The following is a 20,901-nucleotide window of genomic DNA, read 5'->3' on the forward strand; positions in this document are numbered from 1 at the left end:
TTTTTCTGATTTGACCTTGTACTCCCTGTTTTTAAAGAGAGACTAGGCTTTCTCAAGCCAGCATTAAAGTTTGTTTACTATCTAGCTAACATTTCTTCTGGCCTAGGATGGTTATCATCAGTTACTGAAACTAAAATTATTAAAACATTTTTGTTAATAGAAATGAAGTTCAAAGTATTAATATATTACATTGAAAAGAAGAAATACAAATAAAATCTAATAAAAATATAAGATTAATACTAGATAAATCTAAACATATTTCTAATGCTATGTGTTAATTCACTTTTTTTCAAATTCTTTAAAAAAACTGTTTCTAAAATATCTAAAACAACTTAAACAGTAATAATAAAAAAAAACCTAAAAATCTGAAAAAGACTAAAAAAACAGAAATGTAAAGTATGAAAAAATAAATCTAATTCAAATTGTTGAAAATGTACTGTAATTAAAATGAATGGGGAAAAAAAGCTATTTGATAATTTATTATTTATAATTATAACTTGCATATGACATAAAAATCTTGAATCTTGAAAGCCATGTTATTTATTGAATGTTTATAATTAGACTGAGTATACTATTTCTGGTAGTATTTTTAAAAATCATTCAGTATGGAGTGCTTTTTGGGCTACAAAAAGGTTTCAGTGTATTTCAAGCAAATTAGTCTTTTATTAAATCACCTTTCATGACATTTTGCAATCAACAACATTTACAACCACTGGAATATTTGGGGAGAAAAGGAATTTATAAACTTTACTTTGTCTTTGTTTAATAATTATGCATAAAATGTAACCTGTAAGTAAAACCTTAGGGACATGTTTTTGTTAAAACATATACAATATATGTACAGTATCACCATAAATTATTCATTCAGTATCTTAGAGGGAAAAAAAGCAAAGATTTGCATTGTAAAATTCAGCTTAGTCCTTGTTAAGCAGAATCTCTGAAAACTCTGAGAGCGTACCACACAGAGTTCAAACAGAAGCACCCCGAGAGACCAAACGTCTGTTTTGGGCCCCGAAGGAAGCGGGGCCTCAATGATCGAGGGGTCGCTGGAATAGAAACAGCCTTGAGCAATAACCTCTGGAGGCAGGTAAGATGGATACCTACGGAAACACAGAGAAACAGAAGACACGGGTGTTGGAAAGGTCTTGCAGAGTGCAGATGTGGTCCTTGTGATGACAGATAACACAAGACATGTCCCACAAAACCCAAATCACAACCGGATATTATAAGACAGGCCTTCTGAGAACATGAGGGCTTCTAGTTGTGCCACTCACTTATTTATAATACCACATAAGGAAGCTGCTTTGATATCCAGGATCTGCTTTTGATCAAAACAAAGATGGGCCACAATGATGCACATCTAATGTTAGTTCATCTTTCTTTATTACGAGTGCACAGCGTGACCCATTGATCTTTTTTTTCCATAAAAAAGGCTGATGCTTCGGTTCAGGGCCAATATTAAAAATAAAGAGAAGAAGAACAAAATCTAAACCTCACCCTTCTGCTCTTCATCAATAACGATGCCGAGATGTTATCTGCACCCTTATATAGACTCCAAAGCAAGTGAGCTTCATTCCGAGGAATATGTTAGATCAGGAAACAAATGGAAAACATTATAGCTGAATGACGTACCCAATAGGAAAGTCAACATCTGCTCCGTGGTCGGTCATATGATACAGGCCGAATTTGGCCAGCTTCACTTTACCCTGTTGATTTTTAAAAGAACATTTTATTCCAACAGTGAGCTGAAAGCACGTCACAGTAAGACATCAATTCTGATATCATTCTGACAATTTTACCATGCTTATTGTATTAAATAAACTCAACAAATGCTAACAGAAACATACAGTAGTTTGTCAGAATTCCCATCCTATTCACCATAAAGCTTTTATATTAAAGCTATGAAATATTATTAAATGTTTGAGCAAAAATAATTACAGGTTTAGATCTAAATAATAAAATAAAATAAAATAAAATACAATTTTAAATAAATCTAAAAAAAAAACAAAAAAAAAACAAAAAAAAAAAAATAAATTAAAATTATATAAACTAAAATAACTACATAAACTCAAAACGAACCTGGAGAACAACGTGAACATGCAGCTTATCTGCGAGTTCTCAATACACATCTGTGTTTCTACGCACCTCACAGTCCAGGAGAACATTGTTGGGAGACAAAGCACGATGCACCATGCCATGTTTATTCATGAACTCCAAGCCTTCCAGCACTTCATAGGCAACCTGCAGCACCTTCTCTGGACTAAGAGAGACAAGCGCATCTTAAAATCTTGAAAAATTAAACTTATTACATAATATTACAACCATACTGTATATGTAACCTGTGCCTACCCACACAAAATTTAAGTAAAAATAAAAAGACAAAAATTACAAAGTTATTATAGTCTAAAAACAAATAAATATATATAGAAGACACATTTTTCTAAGTAAACTTCACTGAATTGTCTGTTCTGATTAAAGAAAAGGACAAACAAAAATATAAACAAAGGCATGGTATAGTCTAAAAAAAATATTATGGGATAAATATATATATATAATGAACAACAGTATATATACTGTCAATAAAATAATACACATTAAAAAAATAGGTTCTATGGGGTCAAATGAAAGGCATAATCCAATAGTACACATTAGAAAAAAAATATAATGTCATTAATTTAAGTGCCATTAATTCATAATAAAATGTCTGATTTAGACAGTAGATGGCAGAACAAGAGCAGCATAAATAGCTGTTCAGTCACTGCTAATATCAATCAGTTACTGGGAATACATCATTGGTTCAGCTGTGGATTCCTCTCTAACAGCTACAGTATTTCTGTGCTTAACATGTTACTGGATGAAAAAAAAAAAGCTGAAAGTAAAAGACACTGCATTCGTCTGCTTTTAATTGAAGACAGAGAGGACAAACAGTCTGTACAAACACAGGCTGCTGGGTGAGCCTGACCTCAAAAACAAATCCCTTATGGGTATAATAGTTCATGTCACTTAATGAACAAAAGTGGGATTGTTTTTGGCGAATTTGTAATTTGAGTGCTTTTTGTAGGTAGAAGTTTTAGAATCAATCAATGCTTTACTCTGGAAGAGAAATATAGATTAAGGATGATTCCATTTAATAAATGATTTTTGGGTGTTGAATAAAACTTACCACACAAACATTAAAAAAACAACAAAATATCTGATATAAACAACACTCTTCTGATTTTAAATTACTACCCAAGAAACTTGTAGACAGGTCTGGCTGTTGAAAAACATGTTTCTTTGGAAAAATCTGGATATGTAATTGGGGTGGTGAAAATATTGCTAGACATGACTGGTTTGATTGGAAATTGTGACTCAATACTTTATATATTGTCCAAAAACTGGAAGCTTAACTGGTTTCAATAAGTTGTTTTTGTCTTCTGTCTTGTTTTCAAGCAATTTTTAGTAACATTCGCTCAGTAAAATACCATCTACGTCTTCAGTCTTTGATAGTGAACTGCTGTCACACTAGCCCAATTTACAACTGCTATTAACGTTTATCATTTTCCTATCCTCTGACCACAATATTAATACACCCCTAATAATGCAGTCCAACGATAATACACACAATGATCAAAATGCTTTCAAAAAAGAAAAGCTTTCAAAAACTGGCCACATGAAGGTGTCAGTGGCTTCCACATGAGAAGACACAAACCATTAATGGATCTCAGAACAATAACAAAAAAAGCTCTGCCACAAATATTAAAACAATGAGTCTGTTGACCTGATGATGTAGGACAAATTAAAAATGAAAGTCACTAACAAAATTCAAAAAACACGGTAAACTGATGCTTTTATTTATTGGTTCTAACACAAATATAAAAAAAAATTACAATTACTATTTCAAATACATTTAAATAAACTGATGCTTTTTCATATCAAATAAGTAAACTGATGCTTTTATTTATTGGTGCTGCCTTAAATTGACCAAAAATGGGCTATTTCTATTTCAAATAAATAATGGTTTTCATTAAAGAATCCCTCACTTGCAGCAAAATCATGTTAACAGACCATATGCAATCAGTTATATTCCATATGCATGTATTACCTGACAGGTTTCCCTTGCTTCAGGAGGTCCTTCAAGCTTTTTTCATAGTGCTCAGCTACAATAACCAGACGTTCTGCAAGATGTCAAGAGGTCAAATTAGAGTTCATGGGAATCTAACCCACAACCTTGGTGTTACAAGCACCATTATCCACTGTTTGAGCTATAGGAACATTTAGCATCTCATGTAAATTTATCTGTGATTTATTCATTCAATATTTGATTTGCGCTGTTCTGCGTGCAACTGAAAAAAAGTCACAGTATCTTCAAAAAACGCTATTGTTTTGCAATAGCAATCACTCCAAAATGCACAACATTCATACTATTCCCATTTCAAAATTGGCTTTAATAACCCAGTCATTTTCCTCAGAAATGATTATCCCCTCCAGCGAGATGATGACCTGCATTCAAGGTCATTTCTCAAACATGAAAGAAAGTTATAACTCGAATAAATCTGCATAAACGTCATAAGGACTTCAAACACATGTGTCTGCCTACACATGCATCGATCTCAGAGGGTTTTCTCATAGGGGACGCGTGTCGTGCGTGATAAATACTGAGCAAATAGTCATAAAGCAACTAAAGATAAAAAGAAAGATTCTCATAGGCAGAATCCACACATGAATAATGCCGTTAAACCACAAAGATAAAAATCACTAAGATAAAAGATGATAAAACCCTGAAGAGCACCAGAAAACAAAAACAGACTTAGTGAGGTATTAAAAAGAAAAGAAGAAAGCACACATTTCATCTTAATGACTTTGCAAAAAAGTGAAAATATAAAGGTGACGTGCGCACTTCTTTTGTTGTTAAAGTCTCCAGTACACAGTGTCCAATAGACAGCTATAGCTATAAGACAACAAACTGACACAGATTGTACAAAAAAAAAACCTAAGAGATTTTGATCTGGCAAGCTCTAATATGATTGCATGACTTTATTCATATAGCACTTTAGATTCACAGAAATAAACAAGAAAATAAGAGTATCAGTGTTAAATGTTTATTAATTATGAAACAACTTCCATTTCAGCTATAAAGGTCATTATCGATTCGAATCAAATTCAATAACAGTGTCAATGTTGCAGTGTTCATCAATTATGAAACTTTACAAAGGTATCAGAATTTTATTTACAAGATTCAACATTGAGACGCATTGTTTTTGTTTTTAGAGATATTCATAGGAAGTTGTAATCTATCAATGGATGTCCTGTCACCCTTAAAAGACATTTCATACCAATAAAAACAATAAACAACAACTTAAAAAATAAGGGTTGGGAATCGTTAGACATTTTCCGGTTCCGGTTCCACCTAACGGTTCTGGTTCCGATTCCGGTTCCATTAAAATCATTAAACAACTATTTAAAAAATAGTGGTAAGGAAAAATGCACAATACTCAAATACTCAATGCTCAAATGCTCTGTTTATTACTTACTGTCAACTTAATTTAAAGGTTTTCAATGTCAAAATTCAACCATATATATTCCAGTATACAAAATTTTCTGTTTCCGATTCCATTAAAATAACTATTATTATGTTTTTTACTATTTTACCTTCATTGAATGTAGTGTTGCTGGAAGGTAGTAAGTAATGTTGAGTAATGCAAGCAAATCAATCAGGATGTGCTTCAAAGTTGATGTTTTTTACACTATCAATAACATTTTGCTTTTCAAGCAGGAATAAGGTTGGGTAAATAGTCCCTTGAGGGCTAAGACACTTGTTCATTTCCCAAAATTAATGAAATATAAACTGTTATACTTATAACCATGCATACACACACTCCATAAAGCCCCTATTTTACAAATAATAATGCAGTCAGGAGATGGTGTGATGCTATGAGTGGTTTCCACATTTTAAAAACATTTAAATGCCTGAAAATAAATATTTTCTATCACTTTGTTTATCACTCTTGAAATGACCTGTACACTAAATAATCTAACCCTCATACTTACATACAAAGGTAGCAGTCTATTTATTTAGTGGTCTAAGTTAAAGTCAGTATGTATATTAATGAAAATATGGGACAAATATAATGTAACTTAGTGGCGGCAGTTTGCTGGCACGCTGCCGGTACATGTACAGTCAGACAAAACGACGTGCACAGTTATCAGAGGCGGCGAGTGCAGTACAGTCGTAGGAAAAACATGTATTCGGCAGTTAAAGACATGACGTGGTGCGCGTGTCTCTGGAGTGTGCGTCATTAGAAAAAAATGTGCTCAGTAATTAAAGAGGCAGGGCGACGCTTCTGTTATTTGGTTTGTGATATCCTTTACGGGAAACGCCGAATCGTCAGAAACACCAGCGCAAGGCTGCTCACAGCACTTGGTCACGTGTTGCACCAGAACCGTTTTTGGAACGGAAACTTAGAAATTGCTCACGGTTCCGGTTTCTTTTCAAAAAACAGGTGACACCATTGGATGAGGACAAAACTTGAACTGAATTTCGGCTGAGTGACACCATTGGATGAGGACAAAACTTGAACTGAATTTCGGCTGAATAATGACACTGATGACTTCTGCTTTATAGCTGAAATCAATTGAATTAATTTTGCAACATGGACATTACTGTTACTGAACCAACTGAATCAACGCTGAACTGACTCGAGTTGAATACCAACACTATGTATTTAAACCAATGCATTTAAAAGAAACAACACTGAACTGACTGACATTATTGTCTTGCTACAGCTGCTTCACATTTGTCTAATTTTTTTAATCATTTCAATCATTGATGTTGATTAATTCTTCCCTGTTTAATACTGTGAAGCTAGAACAATCTGTGCTGTATGAAGCGCTGTGGAAATAAAAGCACCTTGAGTTGACTAGACTTTATCTCTTATTTGGGCATGTGATGATTCGCAAGTCATGTAGTGAGAAATGCATGACAATAAAGCGTGAGAGCCGTCATACCATGCTTCCCTCTGGAGATGTCCACATATTGGCACAGTCTGGGATGGGTGATGGTCTTGAGGATCTGAAAGCGTCCCAGGATTTTGATGGAGTTGGGGGTGAGAGGAAGCCCATTGCTGCCGCACACATCATGAGGAAGAGGAGAAGCGAAGAAGGTGGAGGCCCCCAGCTCCGCATCTCTGAGGGGCTGCATGACTCGCCCGATGCTCAACAAACACACTGACATGGGGAATACACAGCATACAGAATACACAGTTATACGGAATATACTTTTGTAATCGGTTATCAATATAATGTATAGGCTACTATGCATTAAATATAGCATAAACAGTTAGTGTCACAACAGTAAAAATATGGTGAATTTTCATTAGGAGTGTCATGTATGTTAATATCATATATAAAATATGATAACCTATATTAATCACAACACTTAAACGAGTACATTTTATCTTATTACAGCATAACTCACTGTTTTGGTCTGATACGGTTACAAACTGAACCGATAATATTGAAATATACTGTTGGATTTCTGCCGTTCGTGCTTCACAAGCGCAAAATAAATTCAGCGGCGTACCTGCTTGTCTGAAATGAAAGACTGCTCCATTTGATTCATGTGTCCATTGATGATATTGCTGATAAATATGTAATTTTGAGAGATCAGTTTAGTCTTCCGGCGACTGTGAACGGCTGGGGCGCGCGATGACGTGTTCACCCCGCGCCAGCGAACAGCTGAACGACGCGTGACCGTGGCGTCATCATCTTCCGACGCCGGTGGGAGACGAGTGTAGCGTGTGGCTTTGTAGGAGAGAAACGCACTGTTGGAGTTTTGCGTGAGTAGTAGAGCTCGCGTTGAGTGTTGTCTGTATGTCTGTGCAGTGTGTTAGGAATGTAGTTAAAGTCGAGCTGTAAAAGTACAGACGTGTTATGAAGATTGACAGGTGACGTGACAGTCAGCACTGTATCTATATAAAGAAGTTTAATGTCATGATGATCCTTCTGAATGAATATATGGCATATCATGTGATCACAAAAAAAACATTACGTAAAAACATGTTTAAATTCCCATCCTTGCATATAAAACAATAAAAATTACATCTATTTAATATAAGAAAAATTACATCAGTGATCATTGATATATTGTTATTTCCCTCTTAATGCTTATTTAAACATATAAAAATTACTTTCACTTATGTGCAGTATGTACAGTGATGGCCAAAAGTTTTGGCAGTGACATAAATTTTGTGTTTTGCAAAGTTTGCTGTTTCTACCATGAGTCCTGTGTTGTGCAGAAGAGTTGTGTAAAGTTATTTTCTCTGATGAAGCTCCCTTCAGACTGTTTGGGACATCTGGAAATTTAATTGTTCGGAGAAGACAAGGTGAACTCTACCATGAGTCCTGTGTTGTGCCAACAGTGAAGCATCCTGAGATCATCCATGTGTGGGGAGTGGGCTCTCTCATAATTCTGCCCAAAAAATCACTGCAAGGAAAATGGTATCAAAACGTCCTGCAAGAGCGAGTTCTTCCAACGATCCATGAGCAATTCGGTGATGATCTGTGCATTTTCCAGCATGATGGAGCACCATGTCACAAAGCAAGACTGATAAAGAAGTGGCTTGAAGATCTTTACATTGACATTTTAGATCCGTGGCAAGGCAACTCCCCGGATCTCAGTCCCATAGAGAACCTGTGGTCAGTCCTCAAAGTGCGAGTGGACAAGCAGAAGCCCACAAATTGAGAACAACTCCGAGAACTAATAAGGCAAGAATTAAAGTCAGGATTTGGCCCAGAAGCTAATGTCCAAAATGCCAGAGTGAATTGAGTGAACAAGGGTCAACACTGTAAATACTGACTCATTCTATTTTTTTGCCAATAAAAGCCTTTAAAACATATGATATGCTTATCATTGTTTTTCAGTATACCATAGAAACATGTGGAAAAATAATCATAAGGAGCAAACTTTGCAAAACACAAAATTTATGTCACTACCAAAACTTTTGGCCGTAACTGTAGTCTGTCAAACAGGTTCATTCACTTGTCCTGAACAAGTCAACAGATAAAAATGCCACCATGCATGTCTTCTACTTATCAAATTGCATAATTCTACTTTGTTGCTTAGGCCACCTATTATCAAATTGCATAATTCTACTTTGTTGCTTAGGCCACCTATATATGCAAAAGCATTAATCTTGTTTAATTTGTTTAACATAAATGAGCCCATTCATGTAAAACATAACCTTTATAAAAATCATAAACTAGTGTAGTCACTTAATGCATTATGGTGTTGTAAACAACATGTTATTATTTTCATACATTAATTAAAACTAAATCATATTACATTTTGTGTCCCATAATAGTCTAGATGCATAGGATGTGGTGTGCTTTCCTTTGGGTCCGTATGCAGTTATTTGTGGACAATTACAGTTACATAAAAACATCCCTGTGAGATGCAAGTATTTAAGATCATTTAGAATTTCTTAAAGATGAATAGAAGTCTTTACTATGATTTGACTGACGCTGGTGGCCAGTGGAAGTGCTGACTAATGTGCGGCACAAGTGCGTGGTCATTATCTCCTCACCATTCAGATTTGCGTGACAGCTGCTCTGCAAGTGTTACATTCACTGGTGTCAGTTGGCCTTAAATGTGAACATTTTCAAGGTTTCTTTCACAGACGCCGTTGTTTTTGGTTGCATTTCATACATTTTATATCTGTTGCATGACTAACATTCATGTTTATAGGCTGTCATATGATGCCGATGACCACCGCTGAAGGGCATTATGGGAAAACGTTTACAACACACCTTCTAAGCCCCTGTACTCTTTTTCATTTTTTATGCGAATGAAAACAGTCCCGGGACTCGTTTTCAGGGGTTATGCAAATGAAAACAGTCCTGTCATGGTGCTCATAAATTCTTCCACCACAGGCCCATTTAAAGCAGTTCAAGAACTTCAAAAACAAGAGACTTTGATCCACGATATTATCAACTCCAGCTTTTTTGTGTTTCTAATTTCCTCATCTGAACTCTTTGTTTTCATCCCGAGCCAGCTGTTGTTTTCCAGCACCACCCTGCACTATGTGTTATGATGTGTTCTTCTCTTTTCCTACGCCTTGTAAAAATTCCCTTAGTCCTTTTGCAGTGAATGAGCTCAAACCAAATATGTAACGTGTCCATGTTCCTTCACCAGCTGTCTTTCGACTGAATGGGATCCGTTGTGGAGCCAAAGAGGTTTCCTCAATCAAAACACAGAGCTGCGAGGACAGTGATGCAATTACGCAGTATTTGTTTCAATGTGGACATGAGAACACACACATTTAGATGCCATATGGTTTGAATCCATCCGCTTCCTTGTTGGGGAATATTGCAGTTGACCTGGACATTGGCGAAGCGATTCAAACGGTACTAAAGTGAGAACCCAAAGCAGGGTTCACTGGGATAAACACTTAGAATATACTTTCCTAAATTAGTCTTTCAAATGTTGCCTGGCATCTAGCCGATCTATTGTTGAGCATCTGTCTGGTGTCAGATGTTTCATTATAATTCTCCTTCATGGAAGGGGATTAGGACAGAAACTTGGCCACGTATCGGTATAAATTACAAATTAAAGCACCGTGTAAAGTTTGCCAAAACACCTCATGTTTACATGCGCCAAAGATCTGAAAAGATCTCACTTAAAAAGGTCATGCTCTCAAGTGCCGCATGTTCCCAAACACGGATAGGATGTCTCTGTGGATCCTCTTTTTGTGAACATGTTTATGAGTGACTAAGAGTTCCTACAGCGTTTGATCTTCTCCTTTGGCTTGTTTTTCAGGTTCCTGGTGCGATCCCTTTTCAAGATGTCAGGCCACACACCCTCACTCATGAGACTGGAACAGAAGGCCGCGGAGGCTGACCAGATCATCGAATACCTCAAGCAGCAGGTCCAGCTGCTGAAGGAGAAAGCCAGTAAGTGGATGCATGAGTCGTGCATGTGTGCTGAACACGGGTCAATGACCAATAAGGATGTCCGAGAGGATGAAAAGAAGAAAGAGGAATCTTTTAATAATCTACTTCAGAATGCAAATGCTTAGAAAGATAATATTTGCATTTATAGAGGTTTCAAACATTTATACCAGTGCTGTCAAACGATTAATCGCGATTAATCACACCTAAAATATTTTTTTTGTTTACAAATATATGTACATGTACTGTTTTTATTTATTATGTATATATAAAGACACACACATACAGTATATATTTTGAAAATATTTACATTTATACATTTATATATTTATATTATTATATTATATAATATTAACAACATATTTTTCTTAAATATATACATGCATGTGTTTGTATTTATATATACATAATAAATATACACAGTACACACTCATATATTTTGTAAACAAAAACTTTTATTGTGGATGCGATTAATTATTTGACAGCACTAATTTATACCAGTTGAGCCAGAACAATACTAATTTAATAAGGAAAGTACGGAAGTCCCAAGAGGCCGTGGATTATTAATTCAGAGTAGATCAAACAATCATTGTAAAAAAAAAAAATAATAATCTTTTGTTATGTCGAGATCACAAGATAATTAAGTCGTTTATGTCGAGATCACAAGATAATTAAGTCGTGATAATGAGAAAAAACAACTTTCGTTATTTTGAGATCACAAGAAAATAACTTCTGTTGAGATCACAAGATAATTAAGTCGTTATCATGACAAAACAAGAAAGAAAAAAAATTAATCCATGGCCTCTTAGGACTTCCATATGTTTGTATTATTTATAAATATTTAAAGATGTATATTTTATAGTTTACACTACCTTTCAGAAGTTTGGGGTAAGAATTGTATTTATTTATTTATTTATTTATTTATTTTTGAAAGACATAAATGCTTTTATGCAGCAAGCATTACATTTATCAAAAGTGACCATTAAGAGATTTAAAATGTTCCAAAAGTTTTCTATTTCAAAGAAATGCTGTTGTTTAGAACCGTATATTTGTAAAAGAATTGTGGAAAAAGTTTTCCAAAAAATATATACCGTTTTCAACATTAATAATTTTAAGGAATGTTTCTTGAGCAGCAAATCAGCATATTAGAATGATTTCTGAAGGATCATACAACAAAGAATACAGTAATAATGATGAAAAAAAATCATCTCAGCATCTCAGGAATAAATTACATTTTTACACATTCAAATAGAAAACAGTAATTTTAAATTGTAGTAATATTTCAGAATAATATTGTTTCACAACATTTTTGATCAAATAAATGCAACCTTGGTGAGCGTAAGAGACTTCTTTGAAAAACATGAAAAAAATCTTATGGCCACTAAACTTTTGAACAGTGGTGTATGTTTTATCATTGTAATGAAATCGCAGATGATTAGCAGCAGTAGACAGCTGAGTTGAGAAGTTCTGATTTAATGAAATGTTTGGTGTAGTTGTGCAGGCCACAGTGAAAGAGGAAAAGAAACTGATGGTGGAGAATGCCAAGCTCAAGAAGGACATTGAGGAACTGAAGAAACAACTTCTGGAAATGGAAAAGAAGAGAGGAGGTATAATATCACAACATACTGTATTCTTTCTGATGTATGAAATAATGAAACACTAAGATGCTACTTGAAAACATACTGTTACTTCGATTTCAAAACTTCTATAGTTCATAATTATGCACATCAACACATGATCGCCTACGTTTTAATATCAGTGATGCCTGCTGGGTGGTCAGAAGTGCCTTTAGATGAATACAAATAAATCTTCACATTGTGTTGAGCATTTAGCATTCACAAAAACATTGTTTTTTTTTTTGTTTTTTTTGTAATAAAGAAGTCAAATCATTTTGTTTGTTCTTTACAGTGAAAGGTGTGTCCGTGCCTTCAGCAGAGCCCAGCATCCAGTGTGTCTCTAAACCCACAGCCTCAGAGCCACCTGCCCCAGCAGCCCCTTCTGCTCCTGCCCCAGCCACAAAAACCCCACCAGCCAAAAACAATGATGATGGCAAAAAGATGAAAGCTGAGAAGAAGGGTAAACATATCACTGAGACTATAAGGCAAAGTTTCCAGTGCTATTGATTCATTTGCAGCACCATCCAAAATGTTTGCAATATCTTAACTTTTATGTCAAATTATGCTGTAAATTGCAATTAGAAGAAAATGACTTGATGAGGCTTGGCTGCATCATACCAACGCACAAACCAACTCTCATAAAATATGTAAATGATTTACATTTCAGTTACAAATAGGAACATAAATGAGAAAAACATTTTACTAATGCACAGTCCAGCTCTCATAAACAATGCAGCATAATGAACGCATTAAAAGCTTGATAGAGTTTGAGAAGAGACTATGAGTGAATGTAAGCTGTGGATGCAGGTCAAACTCATTTGGGTTACAACCAGATCTGAAAGCAAACCAGATTTAAAGACCTCACCGATGTCTTCAGGGGGTTACATTTCTAAGTATGCCTGCCCTACAGAATAGAGCATTTGAAATGGCTCCGATTTCCTTTCATGGTTATTTATTATGAAAATGATTTTCATTACCAATCACTTAAACCCCTTCAACTTGGGAACGCTCTGTTCATATCTAAGTACAGATCACAGATCGTTTTTGTGCATTTATGGGCTGAGGAAAAACAAGTTAACTAGTGCATGTTTCCTCTGGGCCAGATGTTAAAAGGAGTTTCATAATTCTCAAATATGTCTCTTTTCCATCATTGCTGATGAATGCTGTGTTTCAGTGTGGAAGTAGCACCTGTAGTTCACGCGTATCTATTTCTTGGCAGAACTGCATGATTTCTTACATTTAGAGGGTTTTGAGGACTCTTGGCACTTTTTCTACCAACATTTTCTTAACTTAGGGCTGCGTGATTAATCAAAATCACCACTGAATTCACAATAGCCATGTGATAATAAAAAAACAAAAACTCTGATATAAAAACACATACACACATACTCCACACACACCTCTCTCCAAAAAAAAAAGCTCTCTACAACAACAATCATACTACCATAAAAAAATTTAAAAAATACGAAGCATATTTAACAGCTATTGACAACTTTACCTGAAACTCGAAAGGTTTTCTGAGAAAATAAAGAAGGTTTAGCCCGAACACCTTGCAGTGGTGCGTGAAAATGAACAATTATATAAGAAAATATTACTGGCGCTTTCCACATAAAGTATTAAAGGCAAAAAAATTGGTATGTTTGACAAAAGATATCTAATATAAAATTTAAAAATTGTCATTTTAGTAAACTTATCAACTTATACTACCTTTCAAATGTTTGGAGTCAGATATTAAAAATATCTCTTATGCTCACCAAGACTGGATTTATTTGATCAAAAATACAGTGAAATAGGAATATTGCGAAATATTGCTGTGGTGTTTACAATACTGCACATTTTAAAATGTAATTCATTGCCTTGATGGCAAAACTGTTATTAATTTTAATGCATCCTTGCTGAATAAAAGTATTATTTCTTAACTGACCCTAGACTTTTGACCTCCAGTGCTTTGATTTCCTCTGCCTGGAAATCATTGTGTTTAGTGCTAATGCTTGGTATAGACTACACAGCGGTTTTCATTTTCAAGACTTGTAGGGTGAAGTGGTAATCCAAAACGGTTTCCCCCAACCCCATGAGTCCGGAAACAGTGGTAAAGTTGTACTATTTTCAAATGACTGGAGCAATTAGAAACAAACACCATACTGAAGCCATTGTTGGCACAATTGTTTTGGGAACAGTTCAGAAACAGAACACAGATGAAAAGCCGACAAAAGTTTCCAGTTGCAGACTTTTAAAAGTATCCCAACAGCTCCCTAAGGAACAATATGCACAAGCTAAAAATATCATTCAAAGAGTTGCATTAAAAACACCTCACAAACTAAAGGCACATTTCCTCGGGGTGGACATGTACTGTAATAAAACCCCAGAATGACACAGTGTGCCGAGGTTGGTACAATGTCTCTAACAGCTCTACTTACACAGCCTGTGCTTTTTACTGATATTTACAGTGTGTTGGGTGATGGTTGTAATTGTTAAAGTTAAAGTTACAAACACAAAAATATGTGAAAGACATCATCTGATGATCTGTAATGCACTTTTGGTCCAGGTGAGAAGAAGGAGAAGAAGGCAGCGGCGCCTCCTCAGGAAGAGGCGAAAGTAGACGTGTCTCGATTGGATTTGCGTGTGGGCCGCATCATCAGCGCCGAAAAACACCCGGACGCTGACTCTCTCTACGTTGAGCAGGTGGATGTTGGTGAAGCATCTCCACGCACTGTTGTCACTCCACTGACCAAACACATCCCCCTGGACAAACAAATCACCCATCAACAACCAAACTTAAATCCGATCTAAACGTCTTTAAATTATTATTCCACGGTCATTGGAATTATCACTAATCACTGAAATGCATCAAATCATTTAATGCATTTATTTAGAACTTGCGAAACACGATAAACAATTAATATTGTAATTGCAATTAATTGTACTCTGTTATTTTATTTTCTGAAATGCACAAAATAATTTAATCACATTTATTCAGTGATTTATAAAGTATAAAGCACCTAAAGTAATTATTCGAATTAAAAAGAACCATTTTTTATTACATAAAAATCATTTACATTTAATAAATACATTTACATTATTAAAATGCAATTGCTTTAATTCCAGATTAATTACAATATTAAATTCTATAATGCATTGAAGTTTTATTGTCAGATCTGATTGATTTATAGAATTTTATAATTCTACACCTTTTAAACTAGCTAAAACAAAAATAAATCATTGTTTACTTTAAAAATTTACAAAAAACTTCCAGTGTCTTCATCATATTAACAGAAGCATGAATCATACACAAAACTAACCGCAGAAGCATGAATCATACACAAAACTAACCGAATCATAGCCAGATCTCAAATTTTTAGAGGTATTGCATCATTCAGTAAAAAAAGAAAAAAATTTATAACTAAGCTAAATATAAACAAACATTTAAAACAATGTTTAGACAAAGTTCTGAAATAATCTGAATATTAATGATATAAAACTACATCTCGCTACTGTACCTTAGAGCAATCTTTGTTTGCCATAAAATGAATGCAGCTCTTGTTGATTAGGTGTTATGTGTCAGAATATTGGGAAGGGGGATATTTCAGCTTTACTGTTTCATATAAAACGTCTGCACTACTACGATTCATGCAGGTCCATAAACCTGCTCCATGCAGACAGCTCAGTCTCTTGTGCTTTATTTTCCAGAACCCCGAGTTTACGATTTATTTAGGGGATTCCTAGCAGCTTGTCAGAAATTCTAATTACACCTATAAAACCCATCTGTTTCCTTCATTCATTTAATTTAATCATGTTGGGTTCCCCCCCTCTGGTTATGACTACATCACAGTTGCTTTAAGCATGTTTGTGCATTTATAAAGTTGAAATAATAATGAATGTCTACAGTTCATTTTGTGCAAGGGATTTGGAAGTAGATGAGATGAAAGATTATTGCATGTATTCAGTTTATTAATTTTGTTAAGGGCCTGTTTTTTTCTGCATCCCTGGTTCTTGGTTATAAAAACAAAAAAATTCAACAATTTATAAAGTTGCCCAGCTGTTCCTCATAATACAGTATGCTGTTGATGTTTTTGGTCCATTGCATAACTTCTCATTCTGCCATGCAATAAGTTAGATATAAAATTTATAGTATTCTTTTTAACCGCTTAAAAAGATTGCACTCGGTTCCTGTGCCGCCAATTTGGTTATGTTCATTTTTTTTTCCATATTTAGATGCAGAATCGTATGGCTGTGCTTCTATGCAACCTGAAGCCTGCTAAGATGAGAGGCGTCTTATCCCAGGCCATGGTCATGTGTGCCAGTTCTCCAGAGAAGGTTGAAATCTTGGATCCCCCAAGTGGAGCCATGGCTGGAGACAGGGTTACCTTCCAGGGCTTCCCAGGTAACGTTATATATTTATACACAAACGTACCGCAATGAAATACGATATAACTGCCCAGCAGTCCAATAGCATCTACAATCTGCTTTGTGGAGCCAATCTGAGTGCATCATGCTGGTTTATTAAAGGAAAGGCTCTCCCAAAAATCAAAGTTCTGCTATGATTCCAAAACCAGTTTGAGTTTCTTTCTTCTATGGGACACAAAAAAGCAAGCATATGGTAACCAGGAGCTGTCATGCTCTAAATGGACAAGAATACACCATAAAAGTTTAATAAAATTGATCCATATGATGCATACACTATTCCAAGTCTTTGGTTTTTTTGATCTTCCTTTTGTGTTTGGTTACAAGATGTTGACATCATTGATCAAACCTGCCACAACATGTCTTCATCTTGTGAAGGATTATCATATTTATGGGTTGGCCATTTGAAAATTGTGACCCTGGACCACAAAACCAGTCATAAGGGTCATGAAATTGACATGAAATCTGAATAGATTTATTTATTATTTATTTACAGATTTATGATAGGACGATATTTGCCTGAGATACAACTATTTGAAAATCTGGAATCTGAGGGTGCAAAAAAATCTAAACATTGAGAAAATCGCCTTTAAAGTTACTAATCAAAAATTAAGTTTTGATATATTTACAGTAGGAAATTTACAAAATATCTTCATGGAACATGATCTTTACTTAATATCCTAATGATTTTTGGCATAAAAGAAAAATCGATAATTTTGACCCATACAATGTATTATTGACTCTTTCTACAAATATACCCTTGCTACTGAAATCTGGTTTTGTGGTCCAGGGTCACAATTGTTCAAAAGGTCTCTTCCTGTTTAAGTGGGCATTTTTGGGGGGCTAAAATAAGCTGTAATGTAGACCAGACTTCATGCAGGTAGTCCGAATCTCAAGATTTTGTTATATAACCACAACTGTCTGTCAGTAAAGAGCATGAAGTTCTCTGTTTGGTAACGTAGTTGTTTGTGCTCCACTATATGAGCTAATATTATTTTCCCATTAAAAATAAAAAACAAATTCCTCAGTGCTTAAGGGAACCTCACAAACAATTCAAATTTTATTCTCGTGCTTTGAAACAATATGGTGGATCTAGCAGTTTGGAGGAGTGAAGCATTTGCGGTCAGTCGGACACAACAACAGGGAGATTCACAGGAATTGTGTGAATGTGGAGTGCAGATGAGGAGTGTCTGCACAGGACACAATGAGAAGAGTGTCTCTTTCACCTTTCAATGCAATCAAAAAAAAAAAAAAAAAAAACATAAAATGTTGTCCAATTCATTTTTTTCCAAGTTAATCACAGTTTTTTCCCAAAACAAACCAAAGCACGCAGCATGAATGAGGCAGTTCGCCAACTTCCTCCAGTTGTTGGGAGTCATAAATGACCTTTACAGCAAAAAAAATCATATCAGTTTATTTTGTTAAATATTTTTTTTACTCTTTCTTGTATTGTTTTGCTGTTTTTTTTATGGATTGCCATGCAATAGTTCAATATTCTCTCATGTTAAAGTCTTTTTGATTCATATGGCGACTTTATTTTTGACTTTTCTATTCTGTATTTACCGCACGCATCTGTAACTCGTCGTTAAAAGTAATGGAGACAGGCTGTGACCTTTCTTAGTCCTTTCTCTGCTTGTGAATTTCTCGTCTCATTTGGATTGTAGCAGTTATGATGGTTGTGAAAAGGTCAGCAGCAGAACAGATGCACGTTACAGGATCCCTTTATGCATTCAAATCAAGCTTTTGAATTCCTTTTGGTTTGATTTATGACTGCTCATTGCAGGTAGTAGCAAAAACACCTGTCTTCATCTGTTTTCCACGAGTTCTTGAGTCTTGGAGCTTCTCATTTTGGCTCGGCTCGAACTAATTATTAAAACTCGTGCTAGATTCATTACGAATTGGTCTGTGGAAGGGGATATTAATGATAATGAGTTGATTTCAAAACCTGCTTTTGTTTAAGTCATTTAACAGCTGTTGGGGGGAAAAACTGATCAGCACTTCAAACTATCCGCTTCTCTGTGTTCCAGGTGAGCCCGACAAGGAGCTGAACCCTAAGAAGAAAGTGTGGGAACAGGTCCAGCCAGACTTGCGCACCGATGACCAATGTGTGGCCACTTACAAGGGAGCTGCCTTTGAGGTCGCTGGCAAAGGAGTGTGCAAAGCTCAGACAATGAGTAACAGCGGAATCAAATAGAAACTTGGGGGTGATTTCTGTCTGTGAGAAGACTTATTCTCTTACCTCGAGCTCTCTAACTGCGCTAAATTAAAGGACACATTTGAGATGAATAAAGTCTTTGAATGCTACTCTTTGAATGTGTCTTTATATGCGTGTTCTTGGTAATATGTTTATACACTGACCTGTCAATAGATACAATTTTTAAAGGAACGGGATTATATAATGATTCAAATTCTAACTTTTTTTAAAGGATTAGTTCACTTCCGGAATAAAAATGTCCTGATAATTTACTCACCACCATGTCAAAAAAAAAAGATGTTCATGTCTTTCTTCAGTTGAAAAGAAATTTAGGATTTTGAGGAAAACGTTCCAGGACTTTTCTCCATATAGTGGACTTCAGTGGGAGCCATCGGCTTGAAGATCAAAATTGCAGTTTCAATGCAGCTTCAAAGGGCTCTACACGATCCCAGCCAAGAAAAAAAAAAGGTGATACGTTCAGTTATTTATTAAGTGGAGGGAAAAATGCAGGGCAGGACTTTTGGAATTAAGTTATTTGTAATTTTATTTTATTTTACATATACATTTTTAACACTTCATGTTGTATACATTAACTATAGTCAATTTAATATGAAATGCCCTGAATTAACAGTCGACAATATGTATAATATTAGCCCGCATTCATAAAATGCAATGAAAATGTTTTTGTTTGTGCATTAATATTAATGAATTGAAATAAGTACAATAAGATGACAAAATCAGATATGTATTACAAAACAAATTTAGATTTCATGTTGAAGTTTAAGTTGGTAATGTAAGTTAATAATGATCTAAACTAAAAATATAAATAAAGTTGAAACCATTTTAAACAGGAACACAATAAAGCTTGTCAGATATCAGCAGCCCAGAAACCTACACCCTTTAAATCTAATCAAACTCTCATATCAAATAATTCGAATTCCTATTAAAGTGCCCCTGTTATGGGTAATGAAAGGTTCATATTTTGGTTTTGGGAGTCCCCATGCAAGGTCAAAAAACACTTTCATTGTCTTATAATATGCATTTATTTGACCTTATTTGCTTAACGACTCCTAAAATGAATCGCTCAACGATTAATTTTTCCAAACCCCTGCGTAGCGCTAATCTGCTGAGATTGGTCAATTTCATTTCCATTTCATAATAAAAGCTACCTTTGTGAGCGCAGTGCTGTTTTGTGTACAGTGTTAACAGGGAAACTGCTATTTTTATCGCTCCAAAAGCGACACTTTAGTGGCAAAGAATGAATTTGCATTTTCATTCAGACCAACGCGAAAAGAGCAACAAGTGGGTGGGCAATATGCTAATGTTCCATGCCGACGTCAACATAAAACGGCTTGGGATTCATTTTAAAAACGTCTCGTTTCAATGATTCAGAGTTGACTCTTTCTTTTGGGAGATGATAACTTTATACACGGTGCACTTTTAAATTTAAAACTTTGCTGGATGTTTTCATTCACTTAGAGCTGTGTTACACACTGCATGAAAGGTGATTTTCAAAAATCCATAATAGGGGCACTATTCCAGAATGGAATAATTACTTTTAATAGGTTAGTGAATCAAGTTCATTTCCTCTGAATTAATCTTATCTGAGCTTGTTTCTTAACACCATTTTGATTAGCTTTGTTTTATTGGTCCCTCAAGGGGAACATCACAGATGTTTGCAGAGGAAGTTTCGCTCCCTGCTGAACAGATTCTGCTCTGTTCCTGTTCTGTTCTGTTAAACTGATGGATTTATATGTCCATATA

General features: G+C 35.1%; 2 protein-coding genes across 2 annotated transcripts in view; one reads left to right on the forward strand and one right to left on the reverse strand.

The window, feature by feature from the left end:
- tbck (TBC1 domain containing kinase) overlaps positions 1-7,748 on the reverse strand; it is a 47,323-nt gene extending 39,575 nt beyond the window's left edge. The window contains 6 exon segments of the mRNA XM_042761505.1: positions 959-1,100; positions 1,633-1,706; positions 2,146-2,260; positions 4,085-4,157; positions 6,988-7,206; positions 7,562-7,748. Coding sequence (XP_042617439.1) covers positions 959-1,100; positions 1,633-1,706; positions 2,146-2,260; positions 4,085-4,157; positions 6,988-7,180 — 597 coding nt within the window. The 5' untranslated portion in view covers positions 7,181-7,206; positions 7,562-7,748.
- On the forward strand, positions 7,747-19,247 carry aimp1a (aminoacyl tRNA synthetase complex interacting multifunctional protein 1a; the record flags this gene model as incomplete). Its single annotated transcript, XM_042761609.1, has 7 exons — positions 7,747-7,817; positions 10,796-10,929; positions 12,420-12,533; positions 12,835-13,002; positions 15,088-15,291; positions 16,753-16,923; positions 18,971-19,247. Coding segments are annotated over 7 exons (1,029 nt in total), but the record flags the coding sequence as incomplete, so codon positions are not given.
- Positions 19,248-20,901: the final 1,654 nt, after the last annotated feature.

The sequence above is a fragment of the Cyprinus carpio genome, chromosome A1 (assembly GCF_018340385.1).
Source record: "Cyprinus carpio isolate SPL01 chromosome A1, ASM1834038v1, whole genome shotgun sequence".
NCBI classification, from domain to species: domain Eukaryota; kingdom Metazoa; phylum Chordata; class Actinopteri; order Cypriniformes; family Cyprinidae; genus Cyprinus; species Cyprinus carpio.